General features: G+C 35.6%; 1 protein-coding gene across 2 annotated transcripts; it reads right to left on the minus strand.

The window, feature by feature from the left end:
• Positions 1-7,203: 7,203 nt before the first annotated feature.
• On the minus strand, positions 7,204-17,267 carry LOC140813927 (probable ADP-ribosylation factor GTPase-activating protein AGD8). 2 transcript variants are annotated; one of them, XM_073172738.1, is made up of 7 exons: positions 17,041-17,267; positions 16,809-16,927; positions 9,406-9,871; positions 9,004-9,273; positions 8,425-8,550; positions 7,860-7,958; positions 7,204-7,616 (listed from the first exon to the last, which is right to left on the minus strand). In XM_073172738.1, the coding sequence occupies exons 1-7, from the start codon at positions 17,236-17,238 to the stop codon at positions 7,509-7,511; spliced, it is 1,386 nt and encodes a 461-aa protein (XP_073028839.1). In that variant the 5' UTR covers positions 17,239-17,267; the 3' UTR covers positions 7,204-7,508. The 2 variants fall into 2 exon arrangements, with proteins under 2 accessions (XP_073028839.1, XP_073028840.1); XM_073172739.1 differs by lacking the exons at positions 16,809-16,927; positions 17,041-17,267 and adding an exon at positions 13,258-14,030.
• Positions 17,268-20,131: the final 2,864 nt, after the last annotated feature.

The following is a 20,131-nucleotide window of genomic DNA, read 5'->3' on the forward strand; positions in this document are numbered from 1 at the left end:
GTATTTCATTCCCCCTAAGCTCATGACTGGTATTGGACCAAATAGATCCATATGTAACAGCTCTAAGCATCGGGAAAAAGATTTACGACCCTTGTTCTTAAAAGAAGATTTGATTTGTTTACCAAACTGACATGCTGAGCAAATTTTATTTTTGGTAAAATCCATTTTGAGCAATCCAGTAACAAAATCGTGGTTACTCAAATATGCAATAGATTTGAAATTCAGGTGGTTTAATCTCTTATGCCACAACCAGTTTTTAGAGGTATTTGCAGCAATAAAACAAACTGGTGCATAAGGTTGATCATTCCAACTGACTTTGTAAGTGTTTCCACACCTTTTGCCAGTTAGAATTATCTCTTCAGTTGAGTTTTTGACTGAACAAGAATGTTTTTCAAACTGAACTGAGAATCCATTATCGCATAATTGACTGATGCTGATCAGATTATACTTGAGATTCTCAACTAATAAAACGTCATTAATGATGAAGTTACCATGAATAAGCTTACCCTTACCCACAGTTTTACCTTTAGAATTATCTCCAAAATTGATGTTTGGTACAGTGTACTTAATCAGTTGAGATAATAAGTCTGAATCTCCTGTCATGTGGCGTGAACATCCACTATCCAAGTACCATATAGATTCAATGCTTGTACCTGTTACCTGCAATCACACACAAGATAAGATTCTGGTACCCTTTTCTACTTGGGTCCAAAGTTGATTAGTCCTTTAGGAATCCAGACTTGGATCAGTCTAACTGACCGTCCAGTTTCTGTATTCCAGATGGTCTTTCTCGATCTGTGTGTGCTTGGTGTAAGGTGTACAGAAGAAACAACATGTGATTTGCCCTTTTTCAACTTATTGTTCAGCCAGTATCTCTTCTGAACTGGCTTCCTGTTATAGTAATTTGAGTAGCCTTTTGAGTAATTTTTGCTGAAAATGTTTTGTGGCTGACTTCGTGAGTCAGTCACAACTTTTGGGCTATAACAAATACCACATCTTTTGCCTTTGTTCATACTTACAGTTGGCTATTCAATCAGTTTACTTGGCTCAGATTGTTCTTGTACCATAACTGATTTGACAAAGTGAATGTATTTCCCTTTATCCATATTCAGTTTTGGTCGAGTATCTTTGAGAGACATTTCATCTTGGTTACTGAACCCTAAACCAGTTTTATCAGTAACTGATTTCTGTGAGTTCTGTATATCAGTCAATGCAGCAGATGATTTGTTCCAAGCCTGAATAAGCTCAGTTTGCTTTGAATTTTCAAGCATCAACTTTTGAATCATTAAATGATCCTTGCTTCTTTCAGTATTGAGTTCAGCAATCTCCTTTTTCAGACTCAACATGTCAATTGATTCATCAGTTGTAGTCTTATTGTCAATAGGATCATTTTGCTTTGCTCTGGCCTTTTCAAATAATAAGGCAAGCTTATGATACTCACTGACCATGTCATGCAATGTTGAAATAAGTTCTTCTCTCGTAAAATCAGTTGAGCTAAAGTCAAATACTCACTGACCATGTCATGTAATGCCATTCAGAAATGCACTCTTTACATCCATTTGATTGACTGCTAGACTCCAGTTCTGTGTCACCAGCCATCAGACATTTCACTTCCTCTTCATTGTCACTAGAACTGCATGAAGTTTCTGGTTTTGACTCCTCGCTGTCAGCGTCTGCCCACTTTGATTTGCTCTCTTCAGCCAAGAGCACTTCATGCTTCTTCCTGGAGAACTTCTTATCATCTTTGGATCTCTTTTTGTGCTCATATGGTTTCTTTCTTCTTTCAGTTGAGCCTTGACTGTCTTTCTTTGGTTTGGTACAGTCAGCAATGAAGTGACCTGGTTTGCCACAGTTGTAGCAAGCGTTTGATTCTTCCTTGGAATTGCTTTTTTGATATTTATTTTGAAAGTTTCCTTGATTTTCATCATAAATCTTCCAAACTTTTTGATGAACAATGACATGGCATCATTGCTTAGTTGATCAGCAGCTTTTTCAACTGAACCAGTTGGTTCTGTTCTAACAGCATCTAAGGCAGTCGTGGCTGCTGGAGTAGAAGATTCTCCTTCTCGAGTTTGCAACTCAAACTCATAGGCTTTCAAATCAGCAAATAGATCATGAAGTTCAACTTTGTTCAGATCCTTGGATTCCCTCATTGCCATGGTCTTCAAATCCCACTCTTTGGAAAGACCTCTGATTATCTTCAATGCAACTTCTTTGTTTGTGCACACTTTTCCAAGTGCATTTAATTCATTGATGATGCAGCTGGTTCTTTCATCATAATCATGCATCGTTTCACCAACTCTCATTTTGATATTGTCAAACTTCTGAACAGCAACAGAAAGTTTGTTTTTTTGGTTTGTTCGTTCCCTTCGCAAAGCTGGATCAGCTTCTCCCAAATCTCTTTGGTTGTCTTGCACATTTTGATTTTGCTGAAAGTTACTTTATCCAACGTCTTATATAGTATGTCCTTTGCCACATTATCCAAGTTGGCTTTTCTTTTATCCTCTGTGGTCCATTCTTCTCTGGGCTTTTCTATACGATCAGGTGCCCCATCAGTAATGGCAACAGCTGTGTTGGCTTTCAAAATCTTCATGGGTCCATCAGTTATAACGTACCACATATCATCATCTTGTTCAGCTAGGTGAGCCTGCATCCTGATCTTCCAATATCGAAGTCTTCTCTAGAGAATATAGGAATCTTATTGAATGAATACATAATGACAAATTTGAGTATAGATATTCTGAGACGAGATACAACTGCTCTGATACCAGTTGAAAGGATCGGTTAAACGAATAAAGAGTGTTTAGAAGGGGGGTTGAATAAACACTCCTCAAATTTAAATATTCTACGACAATTTGAGTTTAGTTTTGTTACAAACTGATACTAGGTATCACGTCAGTCAATGACAATCAGGTAAACTGAATGAAACAGTTGCGGAAAATAAACTGACTGAAAGATAGAGTATCTAACTGAAAAGTAATGACTGAAGTAAAGATAACACAATTTGTTTCTGGATGTTCGGAGACTTTAATAACTCCTACGTCACCCCTTCTATCACGAAGATAGGATATCCACTAAAGGACTTTGATCAAATTCAAGATACTGCACTGACCCACTTCAGTTTGGACTTATCACTTTGCCACAGCTGAAACTCTTAGTATATAAAACTTTTACAGATGGTAACTGATCTTAGCACAACTTAGAAAAACTTATCAAAGATTACACAGTGCTATTTCAGCTCGAGAATGTAGCCTTGAATGCTACTGATATAACTAGTAAACGTGAGCTTTTAACTTCTGAATGTGAGTAGATATTTTTGCAGCGTAACAGCAAGTAGAATGTAATAGCTGAAATCAGTCGTTGTTTCTTCGGCTGCTATCTTCGATTATTTATAGGCTTCTCTCTCAACGGTAACATTAAAGGATATTTGAATATTCTAACCGTTGATTACCACGTCGATATACTCTGACAGTCGTACACTGCTTTTTCTGAAATGCGGCGTTCCACTACAAGTTGCAGGTAGTTGTACTATTTGTCGGTTGTCGCTTTCGACTGATGACGTGTACAGCTGAGAGATCAGCTGGTAAAGATTCAGTTGACGAGAATGACTGAAGAGTTGTTCAGCTGAGAGATCAGCTAGTTGTTCAGTTATAATTCAGTTGCGTCGATCAGTTAGCTAAATTCAGTTGCGTAGTTCAGTTAGCTAAATTCAGTTACGTAGTTCAGTTGGTTTATCTTTTTGTCGAACACCGGAATTCAGTTTCCAACAAACAATAACACAATCCAACCAAATAACAACACGTATCCAGAATAATTGATTTAAAAAAACCCTAATTTTAAACTTATACAGAAATGTCAAAATCGGAGAAGAAGAAAATGTAGTTATTGTGCTATAGAAGAAACCGGAGTTACCTGTTAGAGGTCAGTTTTGTGTAGCATCATCGATTTATTCTCAAGGTTGAGTGAAATTTCCGATTGTGATGGTGGCGAGAAAGAAAAAATTTGTACCTGGTCGTATTGGACTTTAAATTAGGGCCTCTAATTTTGATTTTTGAAATAATAGGAACATGACTGTAACATGTCATGTATCCCGTTAGTTTTAACCGTTAAATTGATGGAAGGACCAAAGCGGTCAGAATTTGTAAAATTTAAGATTAAATCGGGAACATCAAAACATTTGGGAACAAACCGAGAAAGAGCCAAATATTTGGGACTGAATCGGGTGTCTTTCCCTCAAATTTAAGAATAAAAAAGAAAGAACTAATCAAAAAATATTTATTTAATTACAAAAACTCTTATAGGACTATCTAACGGGTCAATTTTGTGAGACAAATTCCGACACGATCCAACTCAATATATGAAAATATATATTTTTTATCAAAAATATTAAATTTCACTATAAACATAGATCTAGTCGACTTTAATTGATTCTTCTCAACCTTTGTTGCGAAGTTAAAGAATATTGACTGTTATACTTAATTACTTTAGTTGCCAATAATTGAAAAACTTTTGTTACTATAATCAAATTTCGAAATTTCATAATATATAGATCTCGAATATTAAAAAAAAATTAAGGTTGTCACACTTACTTTTTTAACATAGAAACCCGCATCCACTACTTTTTGGTGCATGAAGCCAACAAAACATGTTATTCAGGTAAACGGTATTAAGAAAAAGCCAGTACAACACTCACCCAAGAAGATGTTAGAAAAAAAAATCAGAATTGTGATCATTGATCAAAGATTCACCTACTCTACCAATTTAGATGCCCCATTAGAGGCCTTCACACTTTTAACGTCCAAAAATCAGTCCACGTAAACTGCATACATGCAAATTATTTAAATTGATTTTAAATGCTTAAATGGTATATGTTATATGATTAAATGTTTAAATTGTATGATTTCATGAAACTAAGGATTTTGTCCGGATATTCGATATTAAGCTGGGGAAAAGAGACCGAGGACGACCAAGATGAGAATATTTTTCGATAAATATTTTTAAGGCTCGATAAAATGATTTAATAAGATGAAAATTTTCTAAAAATGTTGTAGTTTATGTTGTTTGACGAATCATACCTTATTTTATCCGGGAGGCCGGTTTTAGTAAAAAAAAAAAAGAAAAAAGATTTTATGGACCCTAAAATTATTATTTTTGAGAACGATTTTTTGTAAACTTTTATTTTATATTTAATTAGGCCATAATGGGCCTAATTTACCTAGAATTAATAGGCCTAATTATTTTTCAAAGCTAGAGTCATAAAAACTCTAAACTCTAGACTCTTTTATCAACTAAAACATAAATTATAAAATCAAATCCTAGGCTTCTAAAGTCTCACCTTGGCCGAAAATTACACACACTACACACACAATTTTCAAAATTTGAGAGCAATAATCAAATTTTGTTCGTCACTCGTTCGCTCTTTTTTGCAACCCACGCTGACGATTGAATATTCAAGTGTTCTAAACGCAAAGACACGCTTCTAAACTTTCTTTTTGCATCATTCAAATCATATTATGCATGATTTATGTTTTCTAGCCTTGAAATGATAGGCTAATCGCAGCGACTGCAGAGGCTAGGCGCACGGCTGGATTGGGTGCCTAGGCTGGTCCAATAGGGTCTAGGGAGGATGGCTCAGGGTTGGGACGTGGTCTAATGCAGCCATGGTCCAAGGTGGCTCGGGTTAGTGTAGAGCCGTGACATGTAGAGGGAGGTAGGGTTTGGTTTTGGCTTGGGAAAAATAAGGGGCTCAAACCATGGCTCACGGGAGTTGATTCGTGGCTCACGGAGGTAGTTTAGAGATGAAAAGCTTATGTTTAAAATTTGAGAAAAAATATTAAATTTTGAATTTATTCGAGTTTAAAACATGTTTTGATTTAGTTATTAAATTAACAAATCAAAAGGTTCGGGTTTACGTTTAAGAAAATTATTAGAAGTAAAATTTAAGCTTATATGATGCTATGGGATAATCTCGAGTCAAGAAAAGTAAGAAAAAGTCAAATTTGGGAAGCACGAAGTCCAGTGGTAAAATGGTAATTTTACGATTCGAGTAATTTGAAAGGTCTGGCATTGTCCCAAATAATCATAATTCATGCTAAATGATATTTTAAAACGCTTATGATGAAAATATGATATTTTTATTATATATGTAAAGATTGTACGATTTTTCCCGGAAAATGTTATTTTATGATTTTTAAAGACACGATATTTTATAAATAAAAAGAAAGGAAAAATATTTTGAAGGATGTGAATTGACCGTAACACCAAAGCTTTAATGGGGATATCGTGAGGGAAAATACCCCAGAGGCAGCTTGTTTACGAGAAAAGGCCTCAGAGGGGGCCCGACGATCTTATTTCCATATTTGACCACAGCCCAGTGACGAGATTTGCTTATGCCCCGCCCCCAGGTACTTGGTATAGCTAGATTAATCAGTCGACCATATTGATATGATATATAATAGTCAATTTCAAGTATCAAACTTCACCCAAAAAATGATATATGATTATAGAAAGTTTTACGATTTAATTATTTATGATATGATGTATAATTACGAGCTTTTTTGGCAACTTATTTTATTAAAAGATTTATTTTAAAACTGCATGTGCTTTTATATGTATTATTTGTTACGTATGTTTAATTACGAGCTTTTATGACAGCTTATTTTATTAAAAGATTTATTTAAAGCTGCATGTGCTTGTATATGTATTATTTGTTACGTACGTTTAGAACGTGCAGAGTAATTAGACTCACTCGTTTTGGATGGTCGCAGGCGATGACGATTTTGAGGGAAAGCGTTGACGCTTTAGTGGAACGGATCCGACCATACACTTCTTAAATACTTTTATTTTCCACATTAGCTTTGTATTTAAAATTTTGTAGAAAAGATTTTGAAAATTATTTATTTAAAGATTTTATAGTTTATTTATATAATATTTTAAATTGACTTACGATTTGGAGTTGAGGATTTATAGATTCTTAAATATTAATTTTTATTTGGATGGTTTTAAAGTTAGAAGAAAATGCTTATAAAAAAAATTCCTAGTATTTATATAAATTTTAAAATTAAAAGTAAAAGACATCTCAAAACTTCCCTTGCTTACTCAAACATTGCTCAAGATGATCTTTTTTCGGATTTGCCTCGAAACTCAAGGTTCAAAAACATAGATTCATATTTCTTATCACTTTTAACTTTCAAAATCACCAACTAAACATAACACAAAAGATTTTACTGGATGAAATTTATCCCAGGGATCATTGTTTGGGCCACAATTCACAAGTGACCTTGTGTGGCATAAAAAGAACCTAATGCAAGTGAGATTGGGTATATATGTGGGTGCGAATCTGAAAAGAATTATATCTTGCAACAGCAGAATATATATCTAAAATCCTATTTCAATCTCTTCAAACAAAAACTTGTGAACTTTTTTCTTACACAAACTACATAATCTCAAATCATTAAGAGGTCGTACACCATGACAAACATGCTCTCAATTCAACTAGAAGCATTTTATCAGAGGATTCGGTCCTGAATATCTGTTAGCAACGACGACGCAATGGAGCTCAGTTTCTTCCCTGTTTCTCCAGCAATATTTTTCAGAGAGGAGATGTCTTGTTGCGCCTGATGACCAAGATAATACATACAATTCAAGAAGGAAAGAAATCAAAATTCTGTCTATCATTAACGACTCTCGAAAAATATCCAAGAACGGACACATTAAAATTTTAAATATCGCATACGCTTTCAAATAACAAAATGGTGGTTTTGAATGGGATAAACCGAAGGCAGAAGAAAAAAATATCAATAATTTCGAAACAAAAGATATCAAGGATAATAGAAAGAAATATAAGGCTGTGTGTGTACCTGGAAAGACAGCCGATTAATGAGATCACTGGCAGTAACATCCAGAGAACCACTAGCATCACGGCCAAAGAAATCAGCGCTAGATATTGAAGTGGAACCCTGCATACATGAGGACAAATATTTGTATATTATGTAAATGTATTATCTTGAAAATTTTACAACGCCACATTGCTTAACCATCACAAATTAACCAACAGGAACGAGCAGGGGCCATTGAAATGAAAAGAATATTTCAAATTTATTAGGATTTCTTAAAAGTGAAAAAGACTAAGTTATCCTCATATTTAAATTAGTTTACAAAAAGCAACTGAACTATAAATGTTCAAAATAATGACACGGTAAAATGCACTTGGATATTAGTAATCAAAAAGAGAATGCAAGTTATTTCTCATATTAAAAAGTTCCATACCAAAGTAGTGAATCTATGGTTTTCTTTCCTCGATATATATATAAGAAAAAGGATGAAAAAGTATGACTAAGAATAAGACAATAATCAACAACTTCCCCAACACCAAAAGAGAGTGATGAAGGGAAGGTGAAAATTAAGATAAACATGAATACATACAGAGAAGTTCTGCAGCGAAATCGAAGCATCAGCCTCCTTGTCTTTATTTTGATCACCAAAATACTGGGCTGATGAAATAGATTTTGCATTGGAGAACTTTTTCCTGGCATCATCGGTTTCCTCAACCTGATGGGTATCGAGATAGGAATTTTACTCAAAAATATCATGCTTGATAGAAAGAGATGAACTACCGACCTCCAATCATGTCATGGTTGCACAAGTACATGGATAGCAAGACAAAAAAATGAACAAAATAACATCCAGCGATCAATTACACGGAATTAAGGAGTATGATTTATTTGGAGAAAATACAAAAGAAGATCATTAAAGATACTGAGTTTTTCCAAAAAATGTGAGACAAATCTCAATAAAAAATTATTTTCGGAAACATAAAAATGCAAAGAGCCACTTCTCACTCCTTCCTTTCAACAATAACTTTATGTTCTTTAATTAATTGATTATAATCATGTCTGATGAGGACATGCTTCACATTATAAAATTCTGCATTTCTAATACTACAAAGTAATTGGCGAGAACATAAATAGTTTCTCATATCGTCAATGAGAATATCTCCCTTACTTGCACTTTTGTTGTGTTCGAGGTGCCCTTCTTTGGGAACCCACTATCCATGCCAAATTCAGTAAAAAAGTTGGATGATTTTGGCGGTGCTATGTGGTTAATAAGTCGAGCACTTCCAAATGTCCCATCTGTAGGTTGGGCATTGTCATTATACTCAAATCGAGACGTAAACGATGAACCAACTGCTGCGGTGCTACTATTTGAAGAGGTGGCCGAAGAAACATGTGTCGGTGGTTCCTCCGGTTTCTGTTCATAAAGGCTTTCGCTAGGCTGCAAAGGATAAAACATTTGGCCACTTGGTAGATTGAGAAATTGATTATAATGTTGCAAAAGACCAAATTATGAAAATTTCATGTTATCACTCACTTCAAAACATTTCATTTACAACAGAAACCATATTACCTTGGTACTAAGCTTTCGAGCACCAAGCCCTGTGGTTTTCCCAGTTTTCTTTGCACCAAGAGGCTTTTTAACAATTGTCATCGAAACAATATGAGAGGCTCTCGGAGAAGCAGAAAAGTCTGCAGAACCATTTTTAAGTGAAGAACTTTCCTTCAGGGTGTCTTCGGAAGAATTTCTTTTTTGGTCTTCAATGAGGTTGCTGTTGACATCAGAAAATCCATTAGAAGCCTTAGGTGACTGAGAAGCAACAGGAGATGAAGGTAAACCGGCCTCTTCTGAGTTGCTTTTTGCAACTTCTTTTGAAAGTAATTGCTTATATAATTCGGCAGCCCTTGATGTATATTTTGCCTCGATCTTGCCTCCATCAGTCCATCCATGCTGCTTGAAGAAAACTTGAGCTCGTGTATTTCCACCGAAGGACATCATCTTCAACTGCTCGGGAGTCCAAGAATCCAAATTTGTAGACCTGCAAGTTAAAGTCAGCTTCTGTGACGATAGAACACAAAATATTTTGAGAAGGTGCTTTAAAGATCCCATGTGCCAGTTATGTTCAGTATTTTCCTTTCCATTCGCCTTCAAAAAAATATTAAGTCTTAGGAGCCAAAATTATGATAGACTACACGAACTCGAACCAGAAAATCACATTGTCGAAACACATATTTCTAGCTCTAGCTCAATTATTTTCTTACTTTCGAGCATTTTTCTCCTTGATTTAATTTGTGTTTACTCACACACAGTCATGCCGTTGCTATTTTTTACTGTTCTTTATCCTCATCCTACTTAGGCTGGGTGCATGTTCACCGTTTGCTCTTATACATGCATTGATTATTTCTATATTTGTTTGAAGCCATGAGATGTATCCATTTAAAAGGCTCTGAAAAGGATTTCAAAAGGTCTCGAAGATGTTGAGCACATTTGAAAATATTAATAAACTGAACAATGCTTAAGCCTTAAGATAAATTCATCAACTTTTCCACCCTCCGAAACACTAAAGCTAAATAAAAACTGTGAATGCCTAAATCATATTTGACTCTATTATCTAGCAATTATTTGTCAATAGTCCTGATCTACCAAATTCAAGTGTGCAGTTCTTATTATAGTTCATATTTATATCGGATTCAACATTTCACCATGTCAACCATAGTTATTTAAAGTGCAAGGCGCCCTAAGGCGCATAAGCGTCATGGAGCCTGAGGCTCAAGGCGAGGCACGCGCCTTATCGAAGTAAGGCGCACTAAGTATAAATTGTTAGAATTCACATATTTAAGGTCAATTTAACTAAAATTTATATACATAGAAACAGATTTCACAAAATATTAAACAATGATTAAAATAAAAAATTCATTAACAAATATATAGTATAATTTGTTTTAAAAAATCAATTACCTAAGTGTTAACCCTCTGTCTTCTTAAAGAAAACATTAGATAAAAAGCTAATTAGGTCTTGGAATTAAATTGCAGTAAAAAAAACTGAAAGGAAAAAAGGTGACTGCTAATAAATTTAAGTTCCTATAAAAAAAACAAAATAAAGAAGTATTATAAGCATAATAATTGAAATTGCAAAGAGAAGAAAAATATTAAGGCTGCACAGATTAAAATTAAGAGAAAGATGGTGCCTTGTGCTTAAGAGTTTTGATGGAATAAAAATCCGTGGATAAATATATGGTTTCCTAATTTTTTTTTGATAAGAAACATATTATATTAATGAGTAAAAAAAGTTTTAGTACAAGTGGCGGATAAGTAATCCGCGAAACTAAATAGATGCTCCTACTTAATTAAAAACGAATTACAACCCAAGCGTTAATCAAAAACAAAATTCCAATCCCTGTATAAATCTGAGACACTTAGGTGTTCATATCCCTTCTGTATCTTCGTCCAACTCGCCACTCTGAATTTGACTTTATCCTATAGTTCATCAACCGCCTCCTCCTTGTCTTCAAATAATCTTTTATTTCTTTCCCACCAAATTGACAAAAAAATGCAATGGACGATGATGAACCCGAAGCGCAAATGCTTCCTTCCTTTGTGCAAGCTCGGTTCGACAGTAAACATCTCCTTAGCTCTTTCCGGTACAACCCACACTAAATCCAGCTCCTTGAAAGCCTTGTGCCAAATCCGTGTAGTGAAAGCGCAATGTAGGAGTAGATGATACTGACTCTCTTCATTCCTACGACACAGACAACACTATTGAGGACGTAGTAGGCCATCTTCTTTGCATCACATCACAAGTCTGAAACTTCTCCAGCGCCACAATCCACGAGAATACTTGAACCCTCGGCGGGACAGGTATTTTCCAGATATTGAAATAGTAAGAGAAAGGAGATGAGGCAGTCGAAGTGAAGAAAGAATTATAAAATGATTTAACCGAAAACATCCCCGAAGAATCCCCCAACCAAATTCTATAATCCTCAACACCCCTCTCCAACCGAGCATCTTGTAGAACCCCTAATAGCTCGCTGAACTCACTCTCTTCTGCCTCATACAAATTCCTTCTAAACCTAACATCCCATTGTTGGACAGTAAACCCTCCCCTAATGACAACCTGAACAAAACTCGTAATTGGTTTGTTAGTAAGAATAGAAATCGCAAATAATGAAGGAAAGCGAATAAAAAAAGGAACCCCCCCAACCTACACATCCTCCCAAAACCGAATAGAATTGCCCCCCTTAAGCACCCCCTAACCAATCGATGAAAAGCCGAGAACGATCTAGAAATACCTTTCCACGGGCTTTTGAAAGTAGAGTTCCCCACTAGCCCCAATTCCCATCCATTATCATGAGTACCATATATGCTTGTAATAACTTTCTTCCACAAAATCACCTTATCCACTGAACCTCTCCACCACCATTTACCGAGGAGAGCTTTGTTTCTTAAACGGATATTTCCCAATCCCAAACCCCCGCTGACCATCGGTTTGCACACCTGATCCCAACCTACCACGTGACAATGCTTCTCACCATCCGGCCCATCCCACAAGAAGTTTCTCGTCAATCTTTCCATAATAATCCCCACCTTATTCGGAACTCTGAACATAGACATAAAGTAAGACGGTAATGCACTCAAAACAGCCTTAATTAGTGTAAGTCGCCCTCCCCTTGATAAAAAAGATTTTTTCCAGCTTGCTAGTCTTCTTTTCATATTCACTAAAACTGGATCCCAAAACTCCATCTTCAAAGGATTACCTCCTAAGGGGACATCTAGATATTTAATTGGGAAAGTACCTTTGTTGCACCCGATGGTGAGTGCCATTTCATCTGTTTCCTCGTCGGCCATAAACAAACCCACCACCATACTTTTTTCCATATTAATCTTAAGACTCGAGACCATGCCAAATCTTTTAAGTATGTCTACAATTTCCAACAAATGCTGTTTTGAGTTTGCAAAAAATATTGTCATCAGCGAATTGTAAGTGAGAAATATGTTCTTTTTGTTTACCTACTTCGAACCCTTTAACTTTGTCATCCACCTTAGCCTTACCAACCATTCTTCCCAAAACATCTACCACTAAATTAAAGAGGAATGGTGAAAGGGGATCCACTTGTCTAAGTCCTCTCTCTCCTTTAATTTTACACCTTCGCCTTCCGTTAATAAAAATCGAGTAGGAAACGCTCGAAACACACCCCATTATACACTTCCTCCACTTAATTCCAAAACCTTTCTTCATCAGTACCCAATCAAGAAAATTCCAGTCAACATTATCATATGCCGTTTCCAAATCCACTTTGAACACCCAGCCACTCTTTTTCTTTCTTCGATAAAATTCCACCACCTAAATCTGTCTTCCTTTTCTATTAGTTAATATTTGCATAATTAAATGTGTCAGGAGATTTAGATCCTAACAATTGGTCCGACCTGCCGGATTCGAATAGAAGAAGAGATTTCAAGCTGCCAACTGAGTGATAATCAACAATGCTGCTGTCTGCAGAGAAAGACGTTGAAGAACAGGTTATGGTTGTGGTTTTGGCGTTGTACCAGCCTCCATTTTCTGTTGATAAATTCGTCTGCCTGCTCGATCGAGTTGAGGATCTTCTGTCGATGGTGGAGTAGTCACCTACCAGAGCCATGATAATTGCACTTTCACCACTGATGGAAGCCTTTAGCTCCGAGCAGTTTCTGAAGCATTATGAAGCTGTGGTAAGAGCAAGGGTTACTAACGTGCACAAGTAGTGAGATCATCACGATTTCTGCACCAAATGTTCTTTATGATGATGATAAAATGATGGAAGTTTTTCAATTGATTGTATCCACTTTTGAAGAATTGGCAGACACATCTCATAGATCTCATCACATGGTTAGTTCTATTTTGAAAATCATGGCTGAAGTTAAGTTAAGTGTTATCATGCTGGACCTAGAATGTACTGAGTTGATCATTAAGATGTTTCAGTACTTCCTTAGAGCTTTAAGCGCACAACACCCAGAATCTGTCCTTAATTCAATTGAGACGGTGATGTCTCTTATTTTAGAGGAGAATGAGGATATGCCACCTGAATTACTCAAGTCTGTCTAGATTCAGTTAAAAGAGAATGGTGTGGTGCTGGAGAAAATAATCCAAAAAGGTACAGAGGGGCTGAAACTCTTCCAAACACAGGCATTGAAGGCGTTAGATGCTGCTGATGATGCTTGCAAGGGCATGATATGACACCAGAACACGAGGTTTAGAAGATCATAAAAACCAGAAGTTGATCATAGAGGGTTTAGTACGGTCATCATTATTTCCTGATTCCAAACACAGGCATTGAAGGCGTTAGATGCTGCTGATGATGCTTATAAGGGCATGATATGACACCAGGTGAACAGAAAACTAAGGCTATGGAACACGAGGTTTAGAAGATCATAAAAACCAGAAGTTGGTAATAGAGGGTTTAGTACGGTCATCATTATTTCCTGATGACCAGAAACAGAATGGTAGAATGCTCAGGATGAAGCTCGATGAGAGAAATTCCACAGGTTGGATTCATAGGATTGAGAAATACCAGGATAACAATACCCAAGAGCTAATTGCTCGATATAGGGGTCAGAAGGTGGTAATCCAAGCGGCATCACCGTTGTGAAGGCTACGGAGGAGTTGGGAGAGGGCCAAAGTTACGATAGATGGAGGATCTGGAAAGTATTAGGAATAAGTCATCGTTTTCAGGACCCAATTGCAATTATTTGGGGTGGAGTTTGTGCTCATGATTGGATAAGGGAGATAAAAGGAGCCTACAGGTTGGGCAGGGATTTCCATGCAATATTGGGCCCAGAGACTTGTTCTGGGCCAACCATACCAAGATATATCACCCGTGGGAAGTATCCAAAATATGAAGGAAACAGTGACTGCAATTGCAATTGTTTGGAAAGCAATTTTATCCGATGGAAAGAGGGAGAAGTGCTGCCGGTTATTGTCGCTGAATCGGGCGGGTGTTGGGTTGCTGGTAGAAATCAGAGTAGGGAGCTACGGAATCCAGCCAGGTTTCTACGTGATGGCAGTCCAGTGGTCAAAGGAGGTGCTGCTAAATGAGTTTGAGTTTGGATTGACTTGGAATTGGGCCAGGGATTATAAACAATACATGGGCTTTTTAATTAGTAGGCCCAAAATGAGGATTGGAAGATGGCAAAAGCCCCTGACCCAATAATCAAAGTAGGGGCAGTGATGTTGAGGCGTAACAATGAGAAGATCGACAGAACTACTAGACATCGAAGCAATAAAAGGAAGTGGGGAAACTTCAGCCGTCCGGAAGTTCACTACACAGTAGCCAACCAAAAGCCTATGTTCAAAATCATTTCCACAGCTGATATGGAAATTTAGCAACACTAGGCTATCATAGCCCTCGAACAAAAGCAAAACTTCCCTTAGTAAGATATACTGATTTAGATAAATCAGCATACTCTGTTTCATGGTAAGATTAAGAATACCCTCAAACGAGGAGAGATCTTCATATGAGAGTTCTTTAAGCTGTCTTTTACAATTCATAACAAAATGGCTAGCAAAGAAGCATTTTAGTATACCATGTTAGCAGTTCCAAGCTTTAATTGGGATAGACCTCTACCATAAAACAGGACTTCGATGTGAGACCCAATGTGGATAACATCGTCACAGGATGACTGAAGCTACCAGGCCAACAAAAAAACTCCCATCGTGATGTGGAATTGTGGATCACTCATTAAATATGAAAAACTTTATTTGTCTGTTTGGAAAATACATAAAGAAATACGCCTGAAGTCAACCAAATCAACAAGGAATCATCTAGAATGTATGTTAAATTATTGCAAAGAAAGTTCCACTATCTAGTAAAAGTCAAGATAAACTTTCCAAAACTTTCTGATAGTGCAGCATAGTATTTTTGTAATTCACAATGTTCATCTAAAACTCACAACCAGCATGAAGTCGCTTAGGTTTCAATCATTTAATTTAGCAAACCTGATGCAATATAATTCCCAGCCTTCATTCATGGCATTGAGCTTAAAACAAAATTAGATTAATAGCTCTAGCAGAATCCACATAATTTTTCAAAAAGAACAACACTTTAAATTACAATCGAATACAAAATGCTCATCTCATGGAGTTCTCAAAATAGATATTGATGGAAGCTTCTGAATTCAACCAAAGGACACCAATCAAGTTCATAGTTCTGAAGAACAAGTCTAGCACAATGGTCAAAAATTCAAAGTCTACACTGTTTCCAACCATAGGAAAATCAAATATAGTCACCCAGGTAGCGTTTGATTAGATTTCCAATCAACTCAACTAAAATAATTTCAGAAAAATGTTAGAAAATAACTTTTGAGATTTTATTCGGGTATAAATGTTGAAAGCTGATGTGATGTGCAGAAAGAGATGTAGTTTAATGATAATATGAGGAAGAAAAAATAGTATAACAATTTAATCCAAAGTTCCGAATGGTGATTGACCTCAGAATTGAACTCCAGGCCCAACCAAATAAGGCCTCAGCTTTTCTTTTCCAGTGAAGTCGGATATTAATGAAATTACAGATATACTAGCTAGAGACTAGAAATTGAATTTCGCATAATACGATTAATCTCGTAAGATTTCACCTTTTGACATGCAAAACGTTGTACAACCTGAGAAATCTTTCAATGGCACTACGTATATAACATAAAGAACGACCAACCAAATAAGGCCTCAGTTTTTCTTTTCCAGTGAAGTCAGATATTAATGAAATTACAGATATACTAGCTAGAGACTAGAAATTGAATTTCGCATAATACGATTAATCTCGTAAGATTTCACCTTTTGACATGCAAAACGTTGTACAACCTGAGAAATCTTTCAATGGCACTACGTATATAACATAAAGAACGAAAATCATAAACTACAAGCGAAGCTAAATGAAAATCTACCTGCAAGTCAAGTGATCCATGACGCAAAACAATATAACGGAAACTCAAATCGGGGAAAAAATTACCTGACGAAGCTTATGTGGACACCCAGACTGCGATGAACCGCCGAGCAATCAATGCACAAGAAGATCCCATACGTCACCGACGCCCATGTCGGATTCTTCGCGTTGCAATCGAAACACATCTGAAATCAGAAAACATAATCTCGCGGATCTAGATCAGAACACATCATCACAAAAATCGACATCACGCACATCAATTAATCAAGAAAAAATAGCATAAAACCACAAAATCCACCTTATTTTCGGATTTCGACATGAGTTTGCGAAAAAATTGGTTCTTGTCGGTGTAGCTGTCGAAAGTCATTGCTGCTCCACAAAAATTTTGTGCGATTTGTGAGTGTTCAAAGTAATAAATATCACAATAGGGAAGACATGCGGAGGGGAGGAATTCACCCAAATGGAAATGGCAGAAATGTGATACGAAGCGGCTCATTCAATTTTTCGATTTATATCTCTTGTTTCAAACGGGGATCTGCCGTAGGGGTATCTTCGTCATTTTATACGATGATCATGTTTTAGGTCATTCAGATGTCATGACTGTTGAAAAACGTAATATATTTTGCTCAAACAAATTTTTTTTGTACAATTTATTAAAATTTAAATTCATTAAAGACTATCATGAAGAAAATGAAATAAATCACAGACTAAACGTTTGATTCATTTATTTTTTAATTTAAAAAATCATCAATATATTTTTTAATCTTTTATCGTGTCTTGGATATAATTTATTGTCGATTTATTTAAAATTAATATATGAATTGAATGTTTTATCAATCATTGATTATATTTTTTCATACATGGTATTTAATATTGCGTTGATTTTTTATTAATTTGTGCAAACGAGACTTGTTTGAGTAAAATGTTGCACGGTTTAGAACATCAAATGTAGCATAAGATTTCGTCCTTATTCAATTTATTCCTTTTGAGTCTCTGATATATATTCCCATATCAATACGTAATTATTTAGAGTGATGTTCCGACAATATAGACATTATTGGATGGATCTGCATTATGAGACTGATTGAACATAACTTTGAGACCCTTGAACGTGTATCTATTGAATGTTAAATAGAACGGTTGAGTATAGTTTAATGTAATATAATAATATATTGTTTATCATATTTAACAACAGTGTCCTTCACATTCGAGGCAAAAATAAAACCTCTAATTCTTAACTAAATGTTTAAAAATAGGAAATAAAGTGCATAAATTACATTTTCCTTGGAATCAGTAATTAAAATAAATAATATAACGCAAATTTAGTACCAAACATATTTTTTATACGATTGTATTATTACTAATCAATTCTATGACAGAAATATATTGTTTATAAATTATAAAAACCTATTTTTATTTAAATATTTATGTAATTTGTTGAATATATTATAAATTAATTTTAATAAATTATTTTATAAATATTTAATATTTATCTACTTTATTTTAAGAAAGTGCTATTAATTAATATGTGATTATGCATTTAGATAATTACAAAGAAATTCATTAATTTGGAACTTTTGTAAGGTGAGCTAGCTATATATATCGTTGGTCGGCGGTGATCTCTATTTGATGGTTCTTTTCTATGTCTCATCTTCATCCAAGATGGAAAGAATCTACTAGAAGCTTTAATTTTACAAATTCTATAATGTCTTTTAACTTATAGCAAACTTAGATTTTCTCGAGTATATATAGACGGATATGCAGAGCTACTTCCTTCGTATTGTTAAGATAAAATTTAAATATAAGTTTTGATGATCATAAATTAAATTCATACCGACTCAAGCTAAATTGCTAAATTACATGAACAAATGAAATAAACTGGCAAGACTATCAGTGACATATGAAGAGATGAATAAAACCTTTACAGACAAAGTTGTCCAACTCAACATTTTTGCTATGCATCTTTCAACATCTTGAATGGAATCAAACTATCAACATTTAATCTGTAAGTGAATAAAACCTGTATAGACAAAGTTGTCCAAATCGTTGCTATATTTGGAAACAAGACAAGTGTTGGAACTTTTCAAGTTCTCAATATTGATTTTGATGTTAACAAAACTTGTTATTGTGTTTCTAACATATTTACTCAAGTGTGAAGTTGCAAACACAAGAAGCAAGCTGAAACTGAATTCTGCACAAACTGAATTTCTGGCAAGTTTCGGTGTTTTGATGATATCTCTTAACTGGATGATTCAAATGACATTCCGCCAATTGGACTGATCAGAAAACTCAATTTGGAACAAGTCGTATCTCACATCACTTGGGCCAAATCGGATGTTATCATGGTCTAACTAATCGCTCAATTACTGAACTGATCACACGAAAACAGCAATCAGTTGGGTTTGAGCTGCTGCGGTATTTTGGTCATATCTCTCAGCTCGGTTATCGAAACGAAGCGATTCTATATGCAATGGAAAGATAAGACAATGATCTACAAATCATTCTGAGAAGTCAAAGTCTGAATCGAAGCTTACGATGCGGATAAATGACGATAAAGCTACTGGTTCTGCACAAACTGAAATCAGTTAGGCTGATTTCAGCACATCAGCTGAAACTGAACCAACTGAACCAGCTGCTGACCATCTGACCAACCAACTGAACCAGCAGTTGACCAACTGAACTGAACCAGTTGCTGACTAGTTGAACTGAACGACCAGTTGAGTTGACCAGAGTTGACCAGTCGGGAAAATGCCCAGCAAACTGAATTTGACCGTTGCAATCTCGGAAATAGTACAGAAACTTTTCAAATGGTCATATTCTTGTGTCTAACGTATATATCATTGTTGGGGCTTCTAAATACAACATATTGAAGATCAAACAATAGCTTTTGAAGAGGATTCAAAGCATGGGCAGTTAGCATGAAGAAATCAGCTAGTTGAGGGCACAAGCCCTTGTGTGAGGATACATTTAAGATGTACACTGTAACTGATAAATTCCTTACACACGATCACTCACACATATACAAAAAAGTTGAAGTTCAAAGATTAGTTGAGTGAGTCTTGCACAAAGACAATAAACTTGTGTATGTAGTCTTTGCATATGAGACATTAAACAATATGCTGATTGTGAGGTGCTGCCTACAATCTTGAGTGCTAGGAGTTCTAGTTGGGTGCTGCCCTTCCGGAATGGGTTTGTACAAGTAGTTGTATAAATCAAAGTCTTCTAGTGGATCCTTCCCAAGGGGAAGAAGGGGTGACGTAGGAGTGTTTGAAATCTTCGAACATCCATAAACAAATTCGTGTCTATTTGTTTATTGCATTTGCTTATCATTTTCACTGTTTTTAAAGACGCATTGTTGAAGTATTTTATGTCTTCTTCAAATACCAAAA

The sequence above is a fragment of the Primulina eburnea genome, chromosome 15 (genome assembly GCF_022965805.1).
Source record: "Primulina eburnea isolate SZY01 chromosome 15, ASM2296580v1, whole genome shotgun sequence".
NCBI classification, from domain to species: domain Eukaryota; kingdom Viridiplantae; phylum Streptophyta; class Magnoliopsida; order Lamiales; family Gesneriaceae; genus Primulina; species Primulina eburnea.